Below are 27,093 nucleotides of genomic sequence, written 5' to 3' on the forward strand. Positions count from 1 at the left end.
ACGCCACCTGCCCGGACCGCCGTTCAAGCTACTAACAAGATTCTAGAGCCACCAACGCTTGTAATCGAACTAGCGACCTCGCGTCTTATATAGCGCGACGCCTTCGTTAGCAACTTGTGCCCTCCGCGGTGGGTAAAAAATGTGCATATATAGCCTAACATAACGGAGGTTATCCAAACTCAGAAATATTTCAGCGCAGATTCGTACAGCTGACGCGCTGCATGTCGAGCCACACGGCCAACACCACCTATGCCGCCTGTAATTTTTTTTAGGGTGTGTGCTTAGCTTCTAGTTGTCCTGAACTCGCCATAAAAGAATTTCGATCTAACAAGGGAAAAAAATAAGTGGCATTTGTGTAAAACTATTGAATGAAATGAGTGTGACTGTAACCGAGGTTTCCAGTTCACGGACACTTTTCAATCCAGCTTTTTTGAAAGCCTGGTGGGCTTTTAGTTCGTCATGTATAGTTTCTCAGAACGAAGTTTTTGCAAGGCAATTTATGGTTAACGATCGGCAATGTTTGGTGCATTTTCCCGACGACAGGCAACCCGACACAGCGCCCCCTCCGCTCATCCATGCCCCCACCACAGAAGAGCATGCTCAACGCCCTCTATTGCTCTAACCAGTACCTCCTTTATCAGCAGTGTTCTAACACATTCGACCTGTCTAGGCCTAATCTCTGTGCTGCTTTCGTAATGGCAACGTAGGAGTGCCCGTGAGTTAGAAGGAATAGTATGCGATTCTGGTCACTATAAGTTAACGGATGACGATTATTATGCCGTTACACATATCAAGCTATCCTCCGTGTGCAAGGGTGAGGAATGTCTCATCGATTGCTCAAAAAGGTTCGGGCTGCCTCCGGCCCGGCATGCATCAATGGAATACGATCTCGCGAATTGTTTGCTTATTTCCGTGAAGCCCCCAGGCCCCACTTCCTTAACGTTCGTCAAGCATGCACCATGTCGCACAGCGCATTACGTTCTTACCACTAGGAAGGACCAGATCGTAGCTTCATCGCAAAAACAGGTGGCATTTCATTGTCGGCTTTTGTTGATGCCGGCTAGGTTCAATCAATGAATGACTTGTCGGCGCTACCCGCATCACCGCGATATTATCCCAGTTTAGCCAAGCGCGTTGCTAGTGACTTATTGCCAATTGGCATGTGACCACATTTTTTTTTTTTTTTTGCTTCGTGTCATTCACTACACATTAGCCGTGAAGCTAAAGCTTCGCGCGAGAAAAAAAATGTCGCGATTGACCGTAGCCGAGTGAGTACCGCAATCGAGTATGTGAAAGTTTCTGATGATCGCTTGCTGTCTACCCAGCTGATGCTTGCTTTGGCGGCGGCGATTGTTTCCGGGAGGGTGTCGTAGCCGATCGAGTACGACAAGTGAGTCAGTAAAGCTGAGGTTGCGATGAGGGCATGCCGTTGACATTGTCGATGCTTTCTTCGGGCGCGGGGATTGTGCCCGAGCGGGTGCCCTGTGTTGTGAAGTCGCTGTAGTGCTCAGACCTCCGCGGCCCGCGTCGTAGGGTGCATAAGTAGCATGTTCGTTCCTCGCAGGGGTGCCATGTTGCCAGTGTTTTGTAGAGAGCGTGATGAAAAATGGGCGGGAGCCTGTCGTGCTGCTCTGCGCCGAGCCCGAGGCCCCATCGTAAGAAGGACAGCGCCGACCCCCCACACTCCGAGGAGAGCGCCTCGAACCTGCAGCACATCAGTGAAAGGGAACCTGAAGGTTTGCACTACACTGTCGCCTTCCTCTCGCGAAACACCGCCACGGCACATTGCAGCGTTAGGAAATAATTGGGCGGGTGGAAACTAGTGATTTCATAGTGACATTATGTGCCTGCCGACAGAACTAGCTGCCCTTAGTAGTCAAAAGGGAAAAAGAGCAGTAACAGCTTTAAAAAAAGCTTTTACAGTACTTTTGTCGCGAAAAATCAATTTTATTGCGGTGTCATTACAGCCAGCATCCCCACTAAGATTATAACCTAGACCGAGTGCAACAGAAGTAACATATGCGGGTAAAATGAAAATAGCTTAACAATGTGGTAAAGCTTGAGTGTGTGAAAAGGTATTGAAATTGTGTATTTCAGTAACCTCAGCAGACTGAGGGTACTGCAATGCACAGCCCCTCAGCAAACTGAAACTCAGTTTGCTGAGGGGCTGTGCATTGCACTGGTATGTTGCAGCCAAAAGAAAATGCTTTGTTTTAAAGCTGTCATTTTCTCGTGTAGTTCTTCGTAATAATGGAATATTTTGCAGTGTTTGCAATGTATGCACCGTCTATTTATTAATATAGCCAACAACAGGCCATCCAAGTATCATAAACTTGTGGGGACTCACTTGCCAAGACATTATTCACTTCTGAGCTCAGTGTATTGTCGCAGTGCTTCTGCTTTGGTTGTGAAACATACGACCTCTTCTACTGGGACTTTCTGCTATGCGACGTTTGTCACAGTCAAAATGCAGTTTCGGCTTGTAGAATACAAATCAGACTGACCGACTGGATGGCAGCTGTTGATGGCTCAACTTCTTATGCACTTGTATCCACTGCGTCTTCAAGCACTGTTTGGAAACTTATTGGTGTTACTTTTTCTTCCAGATTTTGATCAGGACCCTTCAACACACCCAACAGCAGGCCCCCTTTTTATGCAGAGATCAAGGAGTGATGTCAGAAGTATGATCATTAACTAGTTGCATTTTTTTTTTCATTTAATAAGTTGACAAGGTTTACTAATGTACCTACCTGTCTCTTTTTTTTTACTCCCTCGCCCTTTGCTTTTTTCTAGATTGCAAGGAGAAGAGAAGAAGTCAGATTAATGTATGTATTATATTTATTAGCTGTGTTCGTAATGACACAATGTTTTCTGAGCATGCATGCTGGAGGAAATAAGTTTGTATCATAAGTAACGCTATTGTCAAATGCCTGGAGGACTGGTTTGCTCTTTGCTGGGTACTCCAGCAAAGAGAATGCTGGTGCTTCTATTGCAACTTTAGTTTTGCATCAGCTTTAGAGCTTTGCTAAGTTATAAAGATAGCTGCCCAGAGCTACAGGATGTTCCGTGCAGAGGTAAGCTACTACAGTTGCCAAACAGCAGCTTCCCTTTCCTCTGTGCTGCTGGTATTGTAAGTGTGGCCGAAGGGGAGATTGAAGCAAATACTGAATAAACAGATCGAACACACTTTCATTGTGTTTTTCACTTCTGAAATTTGCGTGCGAACTTCGCTGAGTTTTATTTGGCTATTTTTTAACCCTTTTGCATGCTGTGTACGACTGGGTTATAGACAGGGCGACTACCAAAACAGAGAGAGAAAAACAAATACTAGGAAAACTTAGATTTTTCGGGAAATTTTAAGAAGAAATATGGGAAGTTTGGAGAACTTTCTCACCCTGCCTTTTTTTGCCCCATTCAGGGAGAACGAATGTTCTTTTCTTTAAGCGTAAGTAAAAGGTGCATGCTGATGTTTTTACAAGTGCCCTAGCCACTAAGGCCATAGAGTCTCTGCTCAGAGGATCACATTCGGCAGCTTGTGCACTGTGAACAAACAACCTCCTCTACATCTTTCTTCTTAAATGAGATGTACTGTACATATGATGAATGCGTTTTACTCCTTTTAAAACTGGTGAGAATTGTGGATACTCTGTTTGCAAGAGGTATTTTCCTGTGTACTTATTTAGTTTTTTAAGGGGGCAGACTGGTCTTAGAGCTATATTTTTTATTTACCAACCAATATTAATGAAACTGCACTGCGTTATAGAGTTTTTTGTGCTGATTTCAAATCTCCTATTAGATGTTTTGTAAGCTGATTATATTTTGAGTTAATTAATGATTAATTGCCATTATTTTGGGACACAGTTACAAAATAACCACTCTATGCAGAATGGCAATTACCACGTGGCTAGGCAGACAAATGACTAAAGAATACAACATAGGAAGAACTTTATTGATTTAGCTATTTTTGGTCATTTTACAACACAGGGAACTTCGCTTCTCCCGCGCTCTGCCAGAAATGGCTCGCAGGTGGTGCCAATTGAACACAATAATAATTTTCCAAAGCCTCCATTTAAAAAAATTGTTTCCTATATTGTATTCTCCACACATTTTGGTATCAGAAGCAAAAAGAATTAAAGTTGTACCTGCTCTGGGTGCCAAGATATCTGAGGATGAAATGCTAGCTTTGCATTGCAAGAAAAGTGCCGTTTCACCATCGAATTCTGTGCTAACTGAGCTGTAGAGTGCACTTTAAAATGCTATTATAATATAATAACAACAAAATATGATGCCTTTTGATGAAGAAATTTACAGACTGTTAGAAAAATGGCCGTGGAGGCCAAAAATTCGATTTTTGAGAAAACGCTTTTTTTGACCGTTTTTCGGCCCCAAAGACCCAACTGCCCCCTTAAACTACAGTAATCGCCCAGTGCCTATCACAGGCACTGCCCCAAGCTTTATTTGTTGCTGATAAATTAGGAAAGAAGATGTAAACTATGGCATGAACACGAGAACTGTTGCTTAAAAATCCAATTACAGTATAAATACATTATTACAAGTTTTACTGTGCCTCACACTGTCCTATTCAAGGCTAGAGCTTGCTCTAATGCCAAGTAAACTTACCTTGAAGATTCGAGACTACCCTAAATGTCATAGCCAGTAGGCATTGAAAGTAATCACAGAGCAAACATTGTGCTCTATTCCCAATGTAAGCAACTAGTGAAGTTTTCAAAAAGTAAACTGAATGCAAATAATCTTTGCTGCGATAATTTTGCATAGCAACCCCTTTTTATGTTTGTTTTTTTTTTTGCCAGCTTGTCTTTGTTTGCGCAACTTAAGCATACTCCCTTGAGTCAATCCCTGTGACCGGAGGAGTGCATTTAGAAAATGGTGAAGCTGAACATATGTGATTTCCCTCTAAATGGCATCTGCGCTGTGGCCATACAGCATGATGGTGTTTCACAATGCGCAGTGCCACAGTGTGTGCAAACTTTTGAGTCAAATTGTAAGCTTGGCATTGTAGTTGATGAATATTCTGTCAATTGAATGGGTTGGTCATTTGGGGGCGTTGTCAACTTGTGTATGTAAAAAGTGTGTCAAATTCGTATCCATTTAACTGCCATAATATAGAAGTGGTTAATGATAGACTGAATTGAAAATCCTGTTTATTTCACCAAAACTTTATACTCACCGGCTAAGATGTGGGTGGCCCTAAAAGCTGGTAATGTGATTTTCTGGCGCAGTGTGCTGGCTTTCGTCTTATGCCCCTGCTACACTGACGTCCCAATGTCATTCGACTCAAATGCGAAGTGCTGCTCCGCTGGGTTTTGAAATGGCATTTGGCTCAAATGACATTCGAGTCAAACGAGCACCCCGAGAGACATGGGCTCTCAAATGCCATTTCTTGCACTCTTGCGCACAGTGTTCCAAGTCAGCATTAACAAATATACTACTGGCGTACTTAAAACAAACAAAATATTCCTGATTGTGGGAATTTTACTTTTCATTCACTTAAATAATGATATCAAGATGCAATAATTCCATACTCTCAGCACCAGTGCAAGCAAGCAACAAACCAGTGTGGCAAGAGAGCACGAAACATGCACCCAAAAGTATAAAAAAAACTTGATTGCAATTCAGAATCAAGCAAAAACTGTGTCAAAGGTTGCGTTATTTATAATCTGATAATTTTACTGCAAAAGACTGCTGCAAAATGTGATTGTTGCATTATTATGTAAAAACAGAACTCGACAGCAGCAGCGCCATGCAACACGGTGAGTGATTGTTGAAGCTTTTAAATGCCATCGAAATTGTGGTGAAGCACAATGGATTCTGAATGGCATTTGAAGTTCCTCATGTGAGTCAAATGACATTCGGTTCCAATGGCATTCGGACGGCAATGTAGTAGGGGTATTTGGCCTCGGTATTCACTAGTGTCGCAACATGAATGATGATTCCATTTCTAGTTCTGACGTCACGTCTGTTTGTAAAGAATTATAGAAAGCAAATGAGTGTGCCGAGATGAACTTGCAAGGCATGAAACCTCCGGTGTTCAGCAGAGGTTTTATATCCATGAGTTTTTTGTAGTGGAAGTAGGGCTGCCTTCTCTGCGCAGAGGCAACAAAAGATTAAAGCTCTACTGTGTGTATTTTTAATCAAAGAGTAGGATGTTCTAAGGGAACCCTTGTGGCACTCTGCTGTTAATGCTGGTGGAATAGATCAATCTACACAAAGGTTGTGTAGGAAAATTTTCCACATTTCTGCCCCTGGTGTCACATTTCAGGGCACTGGGGATGTGGTACCCGGGGGATCGTGCGCTTGAACTGAAGCTAACAATCCCTTTTAAAAGTGCCACGCAGACAACATACAAGTGTGGAGACGACATTGTTCCAATAAGAGGGATGCCAATTTTAGCACAAGCTTCCAGCCAATTTCTCGCCGGGTCTTAGTGACGTCACAGCAACTTATTCGTGCGATTGGTGTCACCGCCTAGAAACATGACCGTCCAATTGCATTGGTGCCTCTATTCCCATTTGATCACACCACTAATGGGCAGTTAGCACACTGACTCTGTTTTTAGTACTTCCCCTAGTTTGTCACCGCTGACATTGTGTAGCGTGAAATATGAAAAGTATTTTCTTTTTTCTGTTAAAAATGTCTGGGCCTGGAATGGAGTTGAGTGGTTGCAAAAGGCTAGTTCTTTTAAATTAATCAAGTTGTTTTTTGCCTTCATGGCCCGTGTAGTTGGGAAGGGTGTTCTTTGCGTTCATGTTTCAGTTTCGTGCTAGTGGTGCGTAGCACCGCTATTTCATGTTTTGGTTGCTTACACCACTTTCCAACAGGGCAAGGAAAGGGAGTGCTTGTGGCATAGAGCTTGTCTCAGCTTGATGTGCTGTGTGCGTGATTTTTGGGGCTTTTAGAAATCGTGTATATTAATAGCTCTTTTAAGGTGGCAGTCCTGCGCATCATTTTGCAGTGCCCTTAAAAATAGCAAATGTACAGGTGATGAAATATAGTTTATGACACAGTAAGGATCTTCTTTGCTGACAGAACATGTAGTTTCTAGGGTGTCATTGATTTTTTGGTGACTGAAGGTGGATCAGTGAAGGTTGTAGGGAAACTGGATGTGTAGTAGCATTAACTGGACTAGGGAGACATAATGAAAGTAGGGTTTTGTAGAGTAGGAGTGCTATGAACTGGTGTTGGAGAATCTATGGAAGGCATGGAAAATTTCTGCATCTGCTCCACATGGCACCTTACACATTTCCAAGGTGGAACTGAAATATAAAATAGAAGGATGGAAGTGGAAACACACGCAAAAAGCCTTTGCCAACCTTCAGTGTGGTGCTGTCATTCTAGGAAAAAAGAAAAAAAAGATAGTGCAGCTCTCCGCTGTAGTGACTCTTTGGGTATTATGATGAAGATTAAGACACTTGAAAATTAGTTGTGTTAAGTAGCGAAGTTTTAGCTGCCTACAAGTAGCGAAGCTTGCATAACCACATGTGCTGTCAAGTGGTAGCTTTGAGAAACAGGTAGCTGCTTGTATGCAAGAGCTAATGGAACCACTTTTCCGGACCGATTTCTGGCATCCAAGATAGCGAACGCCCGCACTGCATTATTAGCAGTGTGATGCAAGGTGTTAGTGAAGCTCTACTGTTGTTGCTGCTACTGCACTTGGTTCATTTTTTGTTGTTGTTGTATTGCTCCCCCTACATGAGTCCCCACTCCCCTCTGTAATGCTGTTGGCCTTGAGGGAAAAATAAATAAATAAATATAAATTTTTGTTCTTTTGCGATATGCAAAGTAGACACCCATTAGATGAGGCTATTTGCTGAAATGAATCAGTGAAGCAGCTTTGTGGCACTTTTAAGTACTTTTCACATGTCAAGAGACTTACGAAAAAGGATACAAGGTGATAGACACCTCACATGACGGGAGTTTTAAGAAGGAAAAAAGGTGCTGGGCTGGCAATAGGCAATCATGATATCCTGCTACCATTAAATGGAAGGTTGGCATTGCCAAGTGGGCCAATGTATTGTTAACCAATATCCAGCTTCATGTTGTAGGCAGGGTGGGGGTGATAGGAAGGCTGGGGGTTGTATCTTCTTTATAGAACTAATGAGTGAACAACGTTCCATAAGCTCTCTGTGCCCAAGAAAGAACGTGCCTCTTCCTCCCTCTGCTGCCGCAGCTGCAGGAGAAGGCCCCTCTAAAGAAGTCCAACTCGTGCTCGACCATCTACCTGGACGACAGCACAGTGAGCCAGCCGAACCTGCGCTGCACCATCAAGTGCGTGACACTGGCCATCTACTACCACATCCGCGACCGGGGCGGCCAGCAGCGCACGTGCGACATCTTCGATGAGCGGCTGCACCCGCTGAGCAAGGAGCCCCCCGAGATGCGCGACCCGGACCACCGCACCATCTACCGCTTTGTGCGCACCCTGTTCAACGCCGCCCAGCTGAGCGCCGAGTGCGCCATCATCACCCTCGTCTACCTCGAGCGGCTGCTCACCTACGCCGAGATGGACATCTCCCCGTGCAGCTGGCGGCGGGTGGTGCTGGGCGCTGTGCTGCTCGCCTCCAAGGTGGGTGGCTCAGCTGGCTACTTGTCTCACTGGGCCGGCTGGCTGGACTGATCTGTTCTCCTTTTTGAAGTTTTTTGATGCACTAGGAGTGCCCTCTCACTGTCCTCACGATTTTAATACAATTGAATAGTAATTCCTCTCGGTTGGTGGAAGATTTTGAGTGCCTCTTGGGTGCCCTGTTGACCTCCATGAGGACCAGTCAGAAACAAGGCAAAATGGAGGCTTTCAACTGTTTCTGCAGCAACACATAAGATGAATTGATCTTATACCCCTGCTACACTGACGTCTCAAATGTCTTTGAACCGAATGTCATTCGACTCAAATGCAAAGTTGTGCTGCCACACTGGATTTTGATATGGCATTTGGCTCAAATGACATTCGATTCAAATGAGCACCCCGAGAGACATTTGGGGCTCGCGAATGCCATTTCAGGCATTCTTGCACACAGTGTTTCAAGTCAGCGTTAAAGGAGCCATGAAGAGATAATGCAAGTTGGTTTTATTCGAAAGATTTCGTGTTTTATAGTGCCCCCAGTGCTTGTCTGGATACAAACGGTGCTTTATTCACTGAGAAATTAAACAATTTAGGTTAAAATTTTGATTTTCCCGCTCAATCGTGCGTTTTCGTGGTCCCAAATGACATCACAGGAACCGACCGCTCTGCAGCCTAGAGTACCTTCATTCACGCATCCGCCGTACAGGGTAGAGACATGTATACGTATACGTTATTCCATTTTCGGTTGCTCGCTCGCCGCCGAAGCAAGTCATTGTGTCAAAACCGCGCTAAAATTATCGCCGCAACGCAGTTTACTGAAGAAGTTTGAATCATATTGTCTGTTTCGCGTTGCTAGGTCTCGTGGGAAACGAAAAGAATAACGCGTTGAGCCCGTTGGCCCAATCCGCCTCTTTCACAACCCCACTGCGCATGCGCAATCCCCTAGCGGCCAAGTCCCTAAGCAGTCCAGTAGGGGCAGCAGACGACATTCCCCACAGCTACCGCACAAGCGGGAAGGGGTCGTGGTTGTATTTACATCGTTTGATTTTTTGTGTGTGCTCGTTATGCGCGGAACAATGTCCACAACTTGTGCTGCGTTCCGCTGTAACTCGGAGTGCCGAAAAGGGAACGGTGTCGGCTTCTATCGCTTCCCGTCGGCCGCACGCGATCGGCTACGGCGGCTTGCGTCGCTCGCGTCGGCTCGGGTGATGAGAAGTTTAGGCTTAGCATCCTGGCGGATATTTGATCGCTGCTATCTGTGCAGCTGCGAATGACAATCCGCAACACAACTTTTCACTACACTATCACCCCCTTTCTCGCATGTGGAACTGTATTTAAGTTATGGCTGCCGTTTGAGCGATCGGTGACCAAGACATCTGCGTAGCCTGTTTCGATGCTTCCGCGCAGGTATCGCCATCTCTCGGCCGCTCGGCGCACCGCGCGCCGCGGCGACCGGTCAGCGTAGGTTCCATCGCGGCAGATATATCTGATCGCCGCTTTTAAAATAAGCCCTGACAACAATCCCTAGCACAATTTTTCACCACACTAACACCTACTTTCTCGCATGTGGAACTTTTTAGCGATCAGATTGATTCAGAAGAGCAGCGACAAGCGCGGTTGCTACCGTGGTCTGCGCCGGTTCGAGCCGCTGAGTGTGCCGAGCTGGCAGGCGCGGCCGGCGTGTGCGCGGACTGTTTCCGAAGGCAGAAAACGCTTCACGATTGCTTGCTTTATCCATTTCTTGCGAACAAACGCGCAGAATCTACAAATTCAGCTCAGCGATCATCGTAGTTGACCATGGAGCAAAAACAATGGGCGGAGCGACGCCGACGACGCATCTCATGCGCGCATCGGGCCGTCTCAAATTCACGCGTACGACTAGTCGTGGCGACAGTCGTAACGATCAGTCGCATGCGAATCGCGTGTACCAATCGTACATGTGTCCAGCGCTTAAAGGCATTTTGCGAACTACCGGCCTTTGTTGAGCTGGCGATCGCACTTCATGCCAGACGACTCCAAGTACTGCTCGCTCTGCTACTCGGACGGCACACGGATCTGTCCGAGATTTCTCTGCCAGCCCTCATTCAGTGATAAGAAGCCGCCTGGTATTAGGTGATGACCAGGGGCTGTCATCTTAAGGCGTTATAACACCAACACAGAAGAAAAACTTTGGCTGCTCCTCGCCGTAATGTGGGATTGCCGTGCATACAACGAGAATGCAGCCGGGGGAAACGCGGGCTAACCCTACGGCTTCAACTTCCGCTAGGCACGCGAGGTGGCAGCACACCGCAATGAAAGAGGCGGATTGCGGCGGCACGGGACCGTTCAAAGGTTGTCTCCACCCTGTACAGCGGTGTTGGTTTGTTCCCGCGTTTCTTTACGTTCCGTAACCTAGATGGCGCCACCATACCGTGGCAAGCGTTTGGTTTGTTTTTGCCCGCATTTAAACCTGGCTTGTTTTTGTTCTGGGAGAAAATATTCGTTCCCTGAAACAGTGCTCGCTCGACAAATGGGGTCACGTAAGACACCGTTGCTTGCGTCAATCGGCCAGTGTCGTCTGAGACAACCCCAAGCCCCGTAGTGCTGTGCAGCTAAACCAAGCATGCTGTACGCAGTACGAACAGCAGAACGCATCAGTACTTCTATGTTTACATGTGCTTTCGTAACTTCCACTGTTTGTCCCATCATTTTTATTGCTTTGTAAAGAATGTGCCCTAAATTTAAGCGCAAATCGCTCGTTCGTCTAGTTTGTAAGCTCTACCTAATTTGCGTCTGCTTCTGCCAGCCTCCGCCAATCGCAGAGCTTAGATGTGACATCATAGGTTCTGTTGCGGGAAATGAGCTGGTGGGTCGCATGACCATTCCCGTTTTTCCTAATTATGTAGCTTATTTGAGCGAAGTTTATGTTAAAAGTGGTGTCAGTATGATTCTAACGAGACAATCTTTTGAATGAACCAAACTTGTGTTTTCTCTTCATGGCTCCTTAAAGCAGAAAATCTGAAAGCTAGAACGTGGACTCCTTATCTGAGAATGTTGCGCAATACTCATTTTCGTGAGTCTTATAAGTACTCGACAGTTTACTTGTACCCTAAGATTGCAAATAGCCTGTGAGCATAAATTTATAGCATTTTGTAGTTCATATTCTTTTATTTGCACGAGTTTGAAGAATAAGGTGCTTACGCGACAATGCCTTACTAATGTTTCCCAACATACTCGTTAAATTTCAGTAGACAAGCGGAAACAAACGTTGCAAGAGCAGTCGCGGACCAACAGTTTTAATCGTTTATGGCCCTTCTTGTTAATGTGTCAAGAAATGAAATAGTTTAAAAGATAATTCCAATAGTATAATGATGTGAATTATGCTAAACTTAAATCTTGTATCGTTCAGCAGCCTTACGTAATTATCTAGGTGGAATGGCCAGTTAAATGACCTATGTAGACCACGTGCTTCTGCTGTAGTGTGGCTTCAGTTACTTCAGGCACTGTGTTGTGTCCTGTTTTCGCCGGCACCACTGTTGAGAAACACCGACGCCAACGCCACACCCTTGATATTTTGAAGTAAATAAATTAAACTACTTCATTATAATGAAATTTAATTGCTGCAGAAATCTGTGCAGAGCATGCAGAAACATTATCAATGACCTTTCCAGAGTTGAGTACTCGTTCAGAAGACCCTCTATATTTCTTCTGAAGGCGATATGTGACCTCCTGTTGCATCTGTTTTGGTGTTGGAGACGGCCTCACACTGTATTCATAGGTCCACAGGGATTGCAATGCAGCTTGCTGCCCAGTTGAACTCGTGTAGCACCGCAGCACATCAATTGTGTCTTGGGGCCTTGCCTACCTCAACGTCAGTGTCACTTGCTCGGTAGCAGTAATGCTAGAGTTGGCACAGAGAAAGTCCTCCAAAGCGAGATCTTGAGGAACAACCCTGTCGCTTTCCAAGCACCTCCATGCTTATTCTAAGATTGACCTGGTCATCTTCCTTACCACATCCGAGTGCATGGGCAGCAAACAAAGCCTCTTCTTTAGACTGCATGCTGTCACGCCTCCAGGGGCACCTGCAGTTGCAGCCACCTCGAACCCTGCTTTTCGGGTACAGTTCTGTATGATTTCTTTCGGCGTCACTTCCCAGCATGTTTAAGAAACATATCCAAAGCTTGAAAAATGTCCACTTTACATGCCTCATTATATCACGATTAAATATACATGGTTTCCAATGGGTGGTAGGTTACTTATGTCTTGTAACTTCTTTATGTCGAGGTTTTGCTGTACTGTATTCACAAACCTGCATGTAACTGAGTGTACTGATATCATGTGACCCAATACTTACGCACTAACATAATTGTCTGGGATGAAGCACATGTTTGAAAGACAGGGGCACCTGTTAAATATTTTCTTCGGCTGGAAAGTTAATTTATGTTGCATTTTCACTCATGATTTGTGCAGCTAGTGTGGACAGCCATTCAGGTTTGGGATATTCAAAGAATGTTTAGGGCAAGCTGGTAAAATTTGCTGGGTGCAGTGGACCCTGCAGTAGCCCGCGGTACACTGTAAAATGATTTACACCCTGAAGGGGAATTTTCACTGTCTATAACTAACACCCTCACACCCAAGCAAAAAAAAAACGAAGGAAAACACCCTTTAAAGGTGTTTTGTTGTTTATTACACCTTTCTACCCTTGCAAAAAAACAGGAATACACCCTTTTAAAGGGCATTTTATTGTTAATTGCACCTTTTCAAAATGATTTTTTTGTTTTTTTGATAGGTTGTAAGGGCGTTGTTATAGGCAAAAAGGGTGTAAATCATTTTACAGTGTAGGGTCATTAAATAGTAGTTTATTTAGTGGCTTTATATGAGACTGTGGTAGAAGGTCAGAAGTGCAGAGCCTTTCTTGTTTGAGGTGCAGTGCTTTGTAGGGAGCGGCATTGAAAAGCACCCTTACACCCCTCCCTTATACTGTGTGCTTTGCAGGTATGGCGGTGTTTTTGCACCACATAATCTACAGTAAGGGCAAATGAAACAGCAATGCAAAAATAGGGAGCTAAAAGGCTCTTATTCCAAGATTTTAGATGCGACTGCATCTCATTCACTCGCCTTGTCCCTCCATACGGCGCTGTTGTCCGTCCACACCCCTCCCCCATTCTCCTCACCGCGCGAGCTGCGCTCTCCGCCGCTCACACCCCCTCTCCTCACCGATAGTGAACACTCTCTCGCGAGGGGCATTGCATTGGATTGGCTTGGATTTGATTAGTTTGGATTGGATTGGACTAAAGTGGATTGTGTTGCGTCATAGCCGCGGCAGGGGGTTCACGGCACGTTTCATGCGATGGGAGAATCAACCTAAAGGAAACAACAAGGGAACCCCCTATGCGTCGCATCTACACGGGTTCCCGCGAGGGGAGGTGGGAGAAATTTTAATTTATGGAGGTATAATGGGGCTACTTGGGTACACCTGACATGTAATGGCTGCTCTTTGTTGTTATAAATGATTCATCTATTAAATTTGTTATGAAACAAAATTTGCGAAAGTTGCATGCTAAGGTTCATATGTCTGTGTTTACTGTGACACACTCAGTGCACACACATCAGCACTTCTTATGGTGGGTGCAGTTACTAACAGGGATCAGAAGCAAATGCTGTGATGGTGCTGTGCTGTCTGTGCTCTTTGTAGCAAAATGGTTCCGCCTTTGTCGTCGCTCTGCAGGTTTGGGATGACCAAGCTGTTTGGAATGTCGACTACTGCCAGATCCTCAAGGAGATTACGGTGGAAGATATGAATGAGCTTGAGCGGCAGTTTTTAGAGCTGCTCCAGTTCAACATCAATGTGCCAGCCAGTGTTTACGCCAAGTACTACTTCGACCTCAGAACACTGGCTGACCACAATGACATGGCTTTCCCATCCGAGCCGCTAAGTAAAGAGCGGGCACAAAAACTTGAGGTAAGCTTCTGTGCCGTGTGTTTAAAGGGCAGGGTTTGTACAGGTCCTTGAAAACTTTGAAAAGCCTTGAAATTGAAACTTCAGTTTTCAAGGGCCGTGAAACCCTTGAATTTTTTTCCTTCTCTTTGAAAACCCTTGAATTCTTAAGGCAATAGAGAAGAGGCCTGGTTATGTGACCTGCTTTTCATGGCTCATCAGCACACTCCCCATTCAAAACATGCTTTTACAATTTCAAGCCAGCTTGGCAGTACAGGCATCCTGCCTTATACAACTGCTCATACGGAACGGAATCTGCATCGGATGAGGCAGAAATTAGCATGGGTCCCCTTCCCTTATTTTATACTGATTTCTGCATTGCCTTGTCGTTTTATTCATTTTGCATATCTTCCCATTGTTGTGCCCCACCTTAGTTATGCCCCACTACGTTTTGAACTTCAGGGTGAAGTAAAAATGAGCACAGATAAGCAAAACTCTGAATGTGAGAACACAGTGCATCTAGCTCCTAAGCTTTACTGGAATATCTTATTTTGACAGGTGTGATGGTGGGCAGACCCAGTGGAATTGTCATCCCCCCCCCCCCCCCCTTATGAACACAAATTTAGAGAATGAGAATGGCAGGGGTATTAAGCTATGTTCCTCGCTATTTGAGAATGTGTATTAAAAGCATTTTCAAAGCTCAATAAAATTTATGATGGCATGGCTTTTGTGAAGCTCCCTCAGTATAACTGTGGGTGGGGGTAAACTTGTCCACTTCCAAAATTGTGGAGCTCTTCCAAAGAGATGTTTCTTGAGGTCACTCTTTTGAGAAGTAAAGCAGATGTTTAGCATGTGAACAGTACGTAGTGAAGCGTTAGTACACATGCTCCTGCACCCTTGAAAATGCCTTGGCAGGGCCTTGAAAATCCTTGAATATCCTTGAATTCTTGTCCCTGAATCCTGTACGAACCTTGAAAATGGAATGGCTTCCTTAAAGCTCCCTCAGTATTTGGGGGTGACACTAAACTTCACCTCTTCTAAAGGGTGGTGTTGTTGTAAGGATACTTTTGAAGTTATTTTTGCAAACGTAAAGAAGCAAATATTTAGCGTGTGGGAAGAACAGTGGTAAAAAGATGGTACACGTTCTCCCTTGCACCCTTGAAAATGCCTTGATAGGGCCTTGAAAGTCCTTGAATATCCTTGAATTCGTCTCGGAACCCTGTACGAACCCTGAAAGGGACACTGAAGACAACTCATCAAACTTCTGCTTTTGTTTGCATTGCATAGATGGCTCAAATAAACACACTTTTTATCGTTTATCCGGTCAAGGCAGCATTTAATTTATAAAGGCTGAAAGAAGAAAAATTACTATGCGACATTTGCGGCAGCCACAACAACAACTAAGAGCAGTGACGCGTATTCAAGATGCGATGTGATTGGATGATGTCCAAGATTGGAAGCCAAACCAGTTTTGGTTTCAGACGTTATCGTTAGTTGGGCATTCTGGCTGTCAGGTACATCGGCGGTTCCGTTGGCTCCGGCATTATGTTTAGGGTCGCGTGCGATTTCTTCTGTTTCCACTGATGCAGGATGCTTCTTGATGTTATTCACTTGCCACTTTTTTCTTTTCTTGCCATATTTCTTCCGTATATATTTTTTCGCTGAACCAGGCATCGCCCCGCGTTTTCACTGCTGATCGCACACAAGAGAGATGGCGGCGGCACATCCGGGCAACCGATGCATCTGCGCGCAAAGCAAGGCGACCCGCGCTGCACTCCACCAATCCAATCGCGTCTTGGTGTCACGTGCACCCAACATCCAATCAGGCCATGGGTTATACTTTTTTTTTAATGATTTTTTTTATTTTCTCTACGACGAGCGGGTGAAGTGGGACAGCAGTGGCGGGAGTGGCGCAAGCAATAGCGGGCGCACCGCTGTAGTAAAGTATAAAAAAGAAAAGAGCCATTGGCGCGAAAAAATATTTCACGTATTTCCACAGTGTGGCAGCACATGCCAAGCGAGAAAAATGATCGAAAAAGGCGCGCTTTTTAAACATACCAGCGATGACATACATGTACGTCGTTGACCATTTTGAAGGTGTTTGCCGGGGACATTGACCCTGAAAGGGTTAAATTGGGTTTAGTTAAATCGAGTTTTGACTGTATAAAGTATATATCGTATAGCCTGTTTATTATTTTAGACACAGGATTCCCAGCAGCTTAGATGACTATTTATTGACTAACGCTGGTACAGTGAGCATCCCCCAAATTCCCACGTATGTATTATCTCTAGTGACTGCATTCCGTATGCAGAAAAAGCAATCGCAAACGTGTGGTCATGCTGCTACCGCTGTGCTAGTTGCCTCCCACTCCTTGGTTTTTCGCTTTATAATAAAATTGTTGGTTGATTTTAATTTTTTAGTACCAATATTAACATTGCTGACCTTATCCCACCTTTTGCCTTAGGTTTTCTACTAGTGTACCAGTGAGCGAAGTGTCACATGTGCACTTGTGCAGAGGGACTTTGGCTTCAAAGACTAATAATAGTCTACAAACTAACAAAATAAAGGCACATTCTTCCAGGCAAAAATCATGTTGTGGCTTAGTTTTAACCATGTGAATGATTTGTGACGACCCGCCGGTGGCCGGCCGATTAACTCTGTCGGAGGGTCGGCCAGCCTCGCAGTAGTGCACTCAAGCCAAGCCTGCCTGAGTAAGCGTCATACGGAATGTCATAGGAAATCGGCCAGGAGGATACAGAGAGGAGGGCAGCACTTTCGAATTGATATTTTTACTAAATAATGTCGCATAAACGCACTGCGAGTGGTCAAAACATGGCCTAGGGATTCCAGACTACAATTTGCACAAGTAATCTCACAAGGTCTACAAATTACTTCAGTGTCCCTTTAACTAGGGACACGCTCCATGTGCTTCAGCCACAAAGCTTGTTTCAATCGGAGCTTATCGAGCATATGCTACCGTAATATCTTAACTTCGGTGGTAAGCTTTCCATGCTATATATACACCAGAATTTAATTTTCTGGCCATCTCAGGACCCTGCCATTTTATTACGATCATTGCGTGCCTTGCGGGCACTCTGTGGAGGATTGCGAAAAGAGCAACTGTCGCTGCTGCCACAGGCCACTGCTTGTGTTGGACTGACTGCATACCATGGGGTTGTTCAAGTGCCCAGTCTGCATGGAAATGAAAATGGACCTTTTTATTCGGCGTGTCAGCGATTTACAGTTTTAACAGTGCACTATGAGTGGGCGTTCAAGGTGACTGGGAACTTAACTGTATGCCATACATGCATTATTTTATCGGGATCACGGCCTGTAATGTCATATTTTGCTACCCAGCCCCTTTGCTTCACTGGTACATGTCTGGGCGTCACTCCCGGACGAAATTTCAGCTGCCCAACACTTAGTGACTCAGCCACCGTGTAGGTTGCGGGCTGCACACGGGGCTCGCAGCAAATATCTGAAGTGAATAGACCCTGCACATGCAGATGCCCTTCACAACTGTGTTGCATCGAGATATTGCATCTGTGTTAGTTGCCCGAATGAGTAGCAATTGTACATCGCTCATTTCAGCAGGGCACATCAACCTGTGTGAGATTGAAAAGGATTTACCACAAAAAAAGTCTTGTATGGCAAAGCCAGGTACAGCAATCGACCACAAAAAGCTTTGCATGGCAAAATATAACCTCACAGGTGGTTAATCTGGCTTGATCAGTGCATGATGGCAAACCTGGTGTAGAGTCAAACTGTGGATTGCTGACAAGCCGGATGAAAAGGTACCCATTTTCAAAGCAGGTTAGGCGCCCAAACAACCTGCGTGGTATGCAGTCCAACACAAGCAGCAGCCTGTGGCAGTGGTGGCAGCTGCTCTTTCTGCATATCCCCGTGAAGTGCCCGCATGGCAGTATGCCTATCGCAGGAAAGTGGCGGCACCCTGAGAGGGCCAGAAAATTGTGGTGTGCAGTACTGAAGTGTTCACATTTTGATATTTTCATGGATATAACCCACTCCAGGAATTACCCAATCGTAAGAGTAAAGTTGGAGTGTGAGTAATGTGCAAATTTATCTTTGAAGTGCAGCTTCACTGCAATGCTCATTTCACCACATTGTGATGGATGTGTCATCACACCCATCCTTGAATTCTCTCCTTTATCTTGCTGGCTTGCTGTCGAAAGCAAAAGTTTGCTGTTCACTCTTGGACTTAGTGTTATCCTATCTTTATTGTGAATGTGCTTGCCTGTCCAAGGTCAGATGCCACCATGCCTGCGTATCAGATACAGAACATCATGTACACAAGGATGCAGCCAGAGGGGAAGCTTTGGGGGTTTGAACCCCCCACTCCCTGAAATCTTTTCGGCCATCGTGTGAGCGAGTGCTAGTGCTCATTTGGGGAAAACTTCTCTTTTTCCAAAACCTATAACGCCCCTGAAAAATAACTAAGGCGGTAAGTTGGGCGAGTTGGTTACTAACTAAGGAAATCATCGTACTAGCGAACAATAAACAGACAAAGGTAAAAGAGGCGGCAAGACACACGCTAGAACTTCAACTCAGTTTATGCAACAGAAACACAAAAAAGGCTATACGTACAGGAAACGTGGAAAGGGTGAAGAAGCAGCGAACAAATAAAACAAAATAAAAATAAAATAAAATAGTATCGCACTCGTCACACTTGCTCATATCACAAAGCCGGGCACAACCTGCTCCCCCTCTACAAAAAACCGATTTCCTTTGCGGACAGTGCCAAGGATGGTGAACTGATGCATCTTTTCCCTTCTCTGCCTATCATGAAGGCCTCAAAAATTTCTCGTTCTGTTTGCGAGGAAGATCTGTACAGGATGTGCGTCTGCAGAAAATCTGGAGTGCAATCCTTACAGCTCACGTTCAAAAAGTAACAATAAATAATAATTTCATTTCCTGTTGCATTACATCAGGGGTACCCAGGGTCAGTGTTAGGGCCTTTATTATTTCTTGTATATATTAGTGACATTGCGAACAATATAACTTCACCAATACGGTCGTTGGCCGATGGCTGTATAATTTATAGGCAGATCTCCACCCCCGACGATGTAGCTGTTTTGCAAAGCGATTTAAATACCCTAGCGGAATGGTGCAACGCGTGGAAAATGGAAATCAATACAGAAAAAACAAAGGTCATGACAGTTTCAGGGGTGCAACAGCTGCACCGATTGCCCCATTTTGATACAATTTCATATTTTTGAGCCAAGCTGCGCCAAAACCATGAAATCGAAATTGCACCACGCTGCGCCAGAAGACCCGAAAAGGCGCAAAATGTCTGTTTCACTAATTTCAATAAAAGATAAAGGATGCGTTGGAAACCTCACGTTTGTACATCATCCAATCCAATCCAGTCACGCAGATAGCCCTTCATACAGAGTCATGGAGGAAAGGAAAGCTTTCTTTCCTTGATGTATGCAGGCCATAGCCTGTGCTGTCTACGCCTCTTCTAGTTCACTGTACCTATGTCAAAACTGGTCACTCAAAAGAACGTGAAGGGACTTAAACGCAGACAAGTGCTTGGCGCGCCGTCGGTGTATCCGATGAAAACATTCCCCATTTGGAGGTCAGGTGGAGTGCTGTTCCACACTCTGCCTCTTTAGTAGTAGAAGAGCTCAGTCGCGCGGAACGTCATTAATATGTGCCCGTTTTGCGTACTAATGGCTGAAACGCAAAGACTGGTGGACTAATAATTTTGACTTCAGTGGGAGTATTGTGACCCCTGTACTGTTAAATGGGAAAATTGCAAAGGCATATATGACAGTGGGAACCAACGAGCACACCAGTACAGCTTATCTCCAACAACCGGATCTCTGAAGCATCTTAGCTATCTGCTTGGAAGTGCATGTGGCGTAGTGCTGCTGTGAATGTACTGCGCACGTTTAATATGTAACAACCTAAATGTGGCATTCGCTGCCGCCTCCTTGCGCAGGACCGCCAAGTGCATCGTGGAGGCACGGAGTGCCTTTCGTTTGCAGTAACGAAAGCCACTTGCTGTATACATGCACGCGGTTGCGAGAGGAGCGGGTGTGAATAATTTTCCCACGCAAATGCGCTGGTACGGTACATACAGCAAGCGCCCTGGGTGTGACGGCGTGAGCTCAATAGGCGACGCACTGCGCAAAACTAGCAGGCGATAGGAAGCGTTGAGCAAATGCTTCAATAGCATGGTGAACTCTAAATGTCATCTGCACTAGTCATATCTGCTGCTAGTTACCTTCTGATAATATTGAAGAGCAGTTTCATCTTATTTGTATCCAGTGCAGCCAGATGCTGCTCAGAGAACAGCTATTTGATGGACAATTAGGTTAGAGCTGGTCATTTATAAGGGCACTTTGGAGTACAGATAAAAATATCGGGTGCAGTTTTTATACCATTCTCTTTTTATTTGTTTTTCTTTTCTTGCAAATATTGCAAAAACTTCAAGCACTTAGATGAACACGATTTGCACCCGCCACGGTGGCTCAGTGGCTAAGGCGTTGCGCTGCTGAGCACGAAAATGCGGGTTCGATTCCCAGCCGCGGCGGCCACTTTTCTGATGGAGGCTAAAAGCAAAAACGCCCGTGTGTACGAGATTTTGGCACACGTTAAAGATCCCCAGAAGGTCAAAATTAATCCCCCCCACTACGGTGTGCCTTATCGCCTGCGTTGTGTTGGCGCATTAAACCCTGCAATCAATCAACATGCTTTGCAGGTTGGCAGACACGTACCATGCCTTGCAGCTTTCTGTAGAATTCATTGGTCACATTTGCAAGACCTGCTCCACTGAAGCTATAGAGCATATCTGCACTGACTTTAAATTGTTTGCGCATCTTTTGTGTTAAAATGCTCCAAATTTGGGATTTGGTGCTCCGAAATGAGGGCATCCACTTCCCGCCGCTTGCTACAAATTGGGATTTTCCTGCTTCAAAAATTGCTCCAAATCCTATTTGGGCTGATGCACCCCTGCATTTCGTGTGAAACTTAATACATCATCTAATTAGCCAACACATGTTTATGCAGTTCCATAATTGAAAGAACCTATTCTTTCAAATATCTAGGTCTGATCTTTACTCCCAACATAAACTGGGCTTGCATATTGAACACATAACAAGGCACTAAAAAATCTTGGCTTTCTAAAGCGCCATTTGTATCTTGCGAACCATGACACTAGGCTTCGCGCATACATTTACCTCATCCGTGCAACTTTCGATTATTCGTCAATTATTTGGAACCTTCACACAGCTATTCTATCCGACTGTGTCGAATCCATTCAAAATAAGGCTGCCCGCTTCAGTATATGCCTTTAGTTTGTTAATTTGTAGACAGTATCAAGCTCGCTGACTGGTATGCTAGTAGAAAAATCTAAGGCCAATTGAAGGCGGGAGAAGAGTCATCGAAGTTAGTATAGGTACTAAAAAGTTGAAATCAACCGCTACTTTTATTGTACAGTGTAAAACCAAGGTGCGGGATGCACTTTTTGCGCTGGGTGAACTAGCACAGCAGTCAGCAGCACGACCAAACATCTGCAAACGCTTTTCCGCCTAATGAATGCAGTTGCTAGAAACGAGATAGTTGTGGAAATTTGGGGGACGCTTACTGCACGAGTGCTATTCAAGAAATGGGCATTTAAGCTGCTTGGAATGCTGAAACTAAATAAGTGTAAACTGGCTATACTTATATACTATATATTTCCGCCTCTGGCAGTGCTGGCTTGTGGCCGAGTGGTCTTGTGCGTTGTTTTGCAATTTGCAAGTTCGAATCCTCGATAGCACGTTTTTCTTTTCTTTTTTTGCAGTCGATTTATTTGTGTTTGGGCAATGTTTTCTATACCGAATTCACCATTTTTGCGCAGTAAGGTTCATTGCTCCACGAGCGAGCTCGCAGAATGCATGCAGAGTGGCACTGATATGCTGGCGAGTTCTCATTGGCGTGGTGTTGCCATAAGCACTGACTGCTTAAGGGCACAGCCCCGAGTCAGCCAACCCTTGGCCTGGTGCAAACACGCCTCTTATGATGCAGGCACATGCCAGGCAAGCTCCAAAGGTGGAGGAAAAGCGCATCGCATTTGAGCATCTCTGCTGTCGCGGAGGGCGTTCAGCCATTGCGTACACCTCGTCTAGTGATTGTTACGATTCCAAGCCGTGCTGGTAGGCTTACCTGACACGTTTTACAGCCAACAATATGGCAGAAGCGCGGTATGCCGGTTACTGAGATATCGAGAATGTCCAGCCAGTGATAACGTTGGATACCAAGCATGTTGTTTCACAGCACCGAAACCGAAACTGCCGTAAATTGTAATATTAGACATCGTCCAATCATGTAGCACCTTGTATGGACGTCACTACTTTAGTTCGTGCGGCCGCCGCAGACCGTGCATGGTAATTTTTTTTCTTTCAGGCTTTATAAAATAAATACAGCCTTATCAACCAGACGAATGATGAAAAGCGTGTTGATTTGAGCCAGTCCATGCAGTGCAAGAAAAAACAGGAGCTTGACAAATTCACTTCGGTGTCCCTTTAATGCGGCTTTCTTATGCTAATTCCCCCTGAAATCTGTCTGTCTGCTGCCCGTTTATCTGTAATGCTTGACACGATACACTCCGTAGGTATATGCATGGGCCATGTGGGGTATGTAATACAACGCCCTAGGACCTTTTATGTATAAGCGGCTGCTTATTTAATAAAAAGCCCCGTAATAAATAGTCTAGGGCCTCCAAGGCAAACATATGTAGTGGCGTCTGTGCAGATACGGGTGAGAAGAGTGCCTGCGCACTATCTGGGCACTATCTGGAGCTTTTAAAATTTTATACTCTAGTTACCACCCTTTTTTTTCTATGTCTGGTTTCAGGGTGGAGCTTTATTAACTCCTTCGTTACCACACTTATTCAAAATCATTCCATTTGAATCATAACTTCAGTGCACTTTTTCATTGCATTCCAAGCATTTCTGAAACAAGTGAAGCTACTTGGTGGTTAGCTCAGAGAATGCCCTTTCAGAATCAGTTTCATTTTTATTTGTGTGACAAGAATGTGATGTTTTAATGGGCGTAGTTGTTGCTCACCACTACTACCGAAGAGAAAAGCATGCCACTCGTAATTACTGCGCATCAGCATTTGGTTTTTGTTATCAGGGAACCGTTAGTGGCTCTGAAAATGATTTTTAGTTGTCAGATTTGCACTCGGGCGTATGATACCGTATTTACTCGCGTAATGATCACACTTTTTTCCCAAAAAATTTAATGCAAATTTAGGGGTGCGTTCATTACGCAGGGTAAATTTTTCGCGAAAAACTTTTCAGCACAGAAAACGCAAGCAAGTTGCGGGTCAGAATTTTTACGATTGGTCTCATGGACATAATAAAAATAATAAAAACTTAATAAACACTCCGCACACCGCCGCCAGCTGCTTTGCAAAGTGACGCAAAATGCAGTGTTGTTATGAATTAGGGAATGCGCCGGAACGAGTTTGCTGCGAGGTGACAACAGGGCAACCAATAAGTGGCTGCCGCTGTCACAGTGCAGGACATCAAAACAGACATGGGGGCCGACACAGCAAAATGGGCGCATTTTTTTCTTTGTCTTGTGAGTACATTACGTGCATTTAGTGATAGTTTCTTCCTCGTCCATATTGAACGCATGCTTGCCGATATCACTAATATCATCATGTCTGCGGCAATAACGTAGCCACGTCTGCTTTGAAAGGGAAGGGAACAGAGGTAAGCACGATCATCATCAGCTAGACTAGGCACACATGACGTACTGCTACGGCAAGTTCAGTGTGCGATCACTACGCGAGTGAAATCGGCTGAAAATATGTAGTAGTGCCGGATTGTAATGTTAGCTTTTGATCCTAGGCAGTTTTATGGCCACTCTGCATGTTGTTGAACATCGTATTGTAGTTCTGAATGCCACAGGGCCATTCACTGTCTGAGCCTCCAATTTCCCTTGTTTCCACTGCAGGCCATGTCAAGGGTGTGTGAAGACAAGCTGGGTGAACTCCATAGGAATGGCTTCAAAAAGTGGTCCAGTCTGGACAATGTGAACAATATTTCTGTTCGCAGGAGCACAGCCATCCTGTCCTGATGCTACTGTCGTCCATATTTGCTCCTTTTTGTCAATTACTCCTTGCCAAACGCGCCGTAATGTTATGGATATTTTTTATACACCCTTTTTTTTTTTTTTCTCTTTCTTTCTGTCTTCCCACAGCTGGTGCTTTAATGTGCACCTCAGGAACTGGAGTAAGGAAATGAGCACACCTAGGGACAGCTGTTAGGGAATTCTTCGTAAGAGGAATCCACAGCTGTCTGTGAACTAACTTTTTACATGTCTTGCTAGCTTTCTTTCAAACATGTTTTAAAATGTACCTAAAGTGGGATATGGAAGTGACAGCTGTTTGCTGATTGTTTAAAAGAACCCACACTGTCTGCTGCAAACATATTTTTTTGTTGGTTTTTCTTTTACAAAATGTTTAGGAAACTGACATAAGGAAGTGAGCTTGCTTAGTGACAGCTGTTTGGGAAGTCTGCTTTACAGGAGTCAACACTGTCTGCAAATTATTTTAAGGTTTTCTTGCGTGCTTAAAATTCACCTCGAAAGTGGAGCAAGGAAATGAGCATACCTAGTGACAGATGTTAGGCAATTCCTCTTAAAAGGAATTCACAGCTGTCTGCAAACATGTTTTTTACAAGTACTGTTACTCTTCTCTCAAACATATTTTAATGTGTATGTAAAACTGGAAGATGGAAGTGACAGCTGCTTGCTGAATGTTTAAATGAGTCCACGCACTGTGCAAACATATTTTTTGTTTGTTACTTTTTTTTTTTACATGTTTAACGTGCACTTTAAAACCGACGTAAAGAAGTGACCATGTATAGTGACATCTGTTTGGGGAATTTAGTTTAAAGGACTGTCTACAAAATATTTTTTTTGTTAGTGTGAGCATGCTTTTAATGTACGTTCTCCAATGTAATGAAGCGAGCATGCGTAGTGACAGCTGTTTGGGAATTGTTAAAAGGATTCCACACTGTCTGGTTGTTTTGTTTTTTCTATGGTTTAATGTGCATACCTTGAAACTTGAATAAGGAAGTGTTTGACCAGAGACAGCTGCTGGGATATCTTGTTTAAAGGATTACACGCTGCCCAGAAACGTATTTTTACATGTTTTGTTGTCTTTCAACATGTTCTAAAGTTAACATGTTTAATTGTGCACCTTAAAACTAGAGTACGGGAGCAACCATGCAGAGTGAAAGTGGTTTTGGGGAGTTGTTATTGCTTGTTTTTCCTTCTAAGGTGCTTCAATGTGCACCTCAAAGCCTAAGTAAAAAAGTGAGCATGCGTTGTGACAATTGCTTGGAAAGTCTTGTTTGAAGGAATTTATGCTGTCTGCAAATTTACCATGTGTACATGTATTGTTAGTTTTTTATTTTACTGTTATATTGCAACATGATGCTTTTTCCTACGTCTCGTGTGTTATCATTTCACACTGAGGGGGATCGAAAAGCACAATCCGCCACTTTTTATTTTAATCAGGCAAGGGACTTTGTTTTGTCATGTTACATCAATAAAATTTCATTTACAACTGTTTATGCATGTTTTTTTTTTTTTGAGATCGTAATACTTGTACAAATATGAAAATAAACCTGTAAATTCTTGCTTGAATAGTGCCTGGTTCTTTTTGTCCTCATAGTGGATTAAGCATGATTCTTTGCTCCTACTGCTGGAACATATACGTACTTAGGTGCAGGCTTATGGTCGGCACATAATACGCAATTTGCTGGTGGATTATTTTTTCAAATTACCTAAGAGACCTCAATCTCAGACCTCAAGAAAACAACAAACTCGATGCCCTAATCAGTGAAACATGCACGGTGTTATGATGATAATTGGAACAAAAAGATTTTTTTCTGAGCGAACCGCTGCTCGGTTGGCACTCAAACTTCACACGAAGGTCGCATTTTGTGATTTTTTTGTTTGAAGCCGAGAGCGACGACGGTACTTACCTGTTTATTCTGAAAATATGGATTTTTGCCTGTGAGAAAACGGCAGCTGATTTGGATGCGCGAGCCAGTGCAAGCTGATCTTGGAACGACAGCGCCACCAGAGGTATGCAAAGCAAAACGGACATGGAAGGAGTCACATTAGGTAGCAGATGATCAGAAAATCTTTCATCCCTAGTTTACGATGATCGCAAATAGTTGCTTAACAGCTGATACCAATCAATAAAATATCCACGCAGTTCATCATTACCAAACGATGATCGCAAATAGTTGCTTAACAGCTGATACCAATCAATAAAATATCCACGCAGTTCATCATTACCAATAAACGTTGAATTTGTTTCCTCACCTGCTTTCACATTTTCTGATTGTCTGCTACTTCATTTGGCCCCTTCCTACCGTGGAGGGAGCATGAATCCCCATTGTCCGTTACGCTCTGCATGCCCAGGTGGCGCAGTCATTCCCATATCAGCTTGTACTGCCTCCCACATCCAAATAGGCCGCCATTTTCCCATAGGTGCATATAGTTTTTATATATTTTCAGAATGAAACAGGTAAGTACCGTCGTCGTTCCCGGTTTCAAACAAAA

The 27,093-nt window shown here is 44.3% G+C and overlaps 1 protein-coding gene across 1 annotated transcript; it reads left to right on the forward strand.

The window, feature by feature from the left end:
• The first annotated feature begins 626 nt into the window (after positions 1-626).
• Cycy (cyclin Y) lies at positions 627-26,166 on the forward strand. The gene is made up of 7 exons (XM_077687497.1): positions 627-814; positions 1,565-1,736; positions 2,607-2,681; positions 2,794-2,825; positions 8,189-8,584; positions 14,286-14,519; positions 24,469-26,166. The coding sequence occupies exons 2-7, from the start codon at positions 1,607-1,609 to the stop codon at positions 24,589-24,591; spliced, it is 990 nt and encodes a 329-aa protein (XP_077543623.1). The 5' UTR covers positions 627-814; positions 1,565-1,606; the 3' UTR covers positions 24,592-26,166.
• The last annotated feature ends 927 nt before the right edge of the window (positions 26,167-27,093 follow it).

The sequence above is a fragment of the Haemaphysalis longicornis genome, unplaced genomic scaffold (assembly GCF_048455015.1).
Source record: "Haemaphysalis longicornis isolate Haplotype H1 unplaced genomic scaffold, Haemaphysalis longicornis Haplotype H1 scaffold_1, whole genome shotgun sequence".
Lineage (NCBI taxonomy): Eukaryota > Metazoa > Arthropoda > Arachnida > Ixodida > Ixodidae > Haemaphysalis > Haemaphysalis longicornis.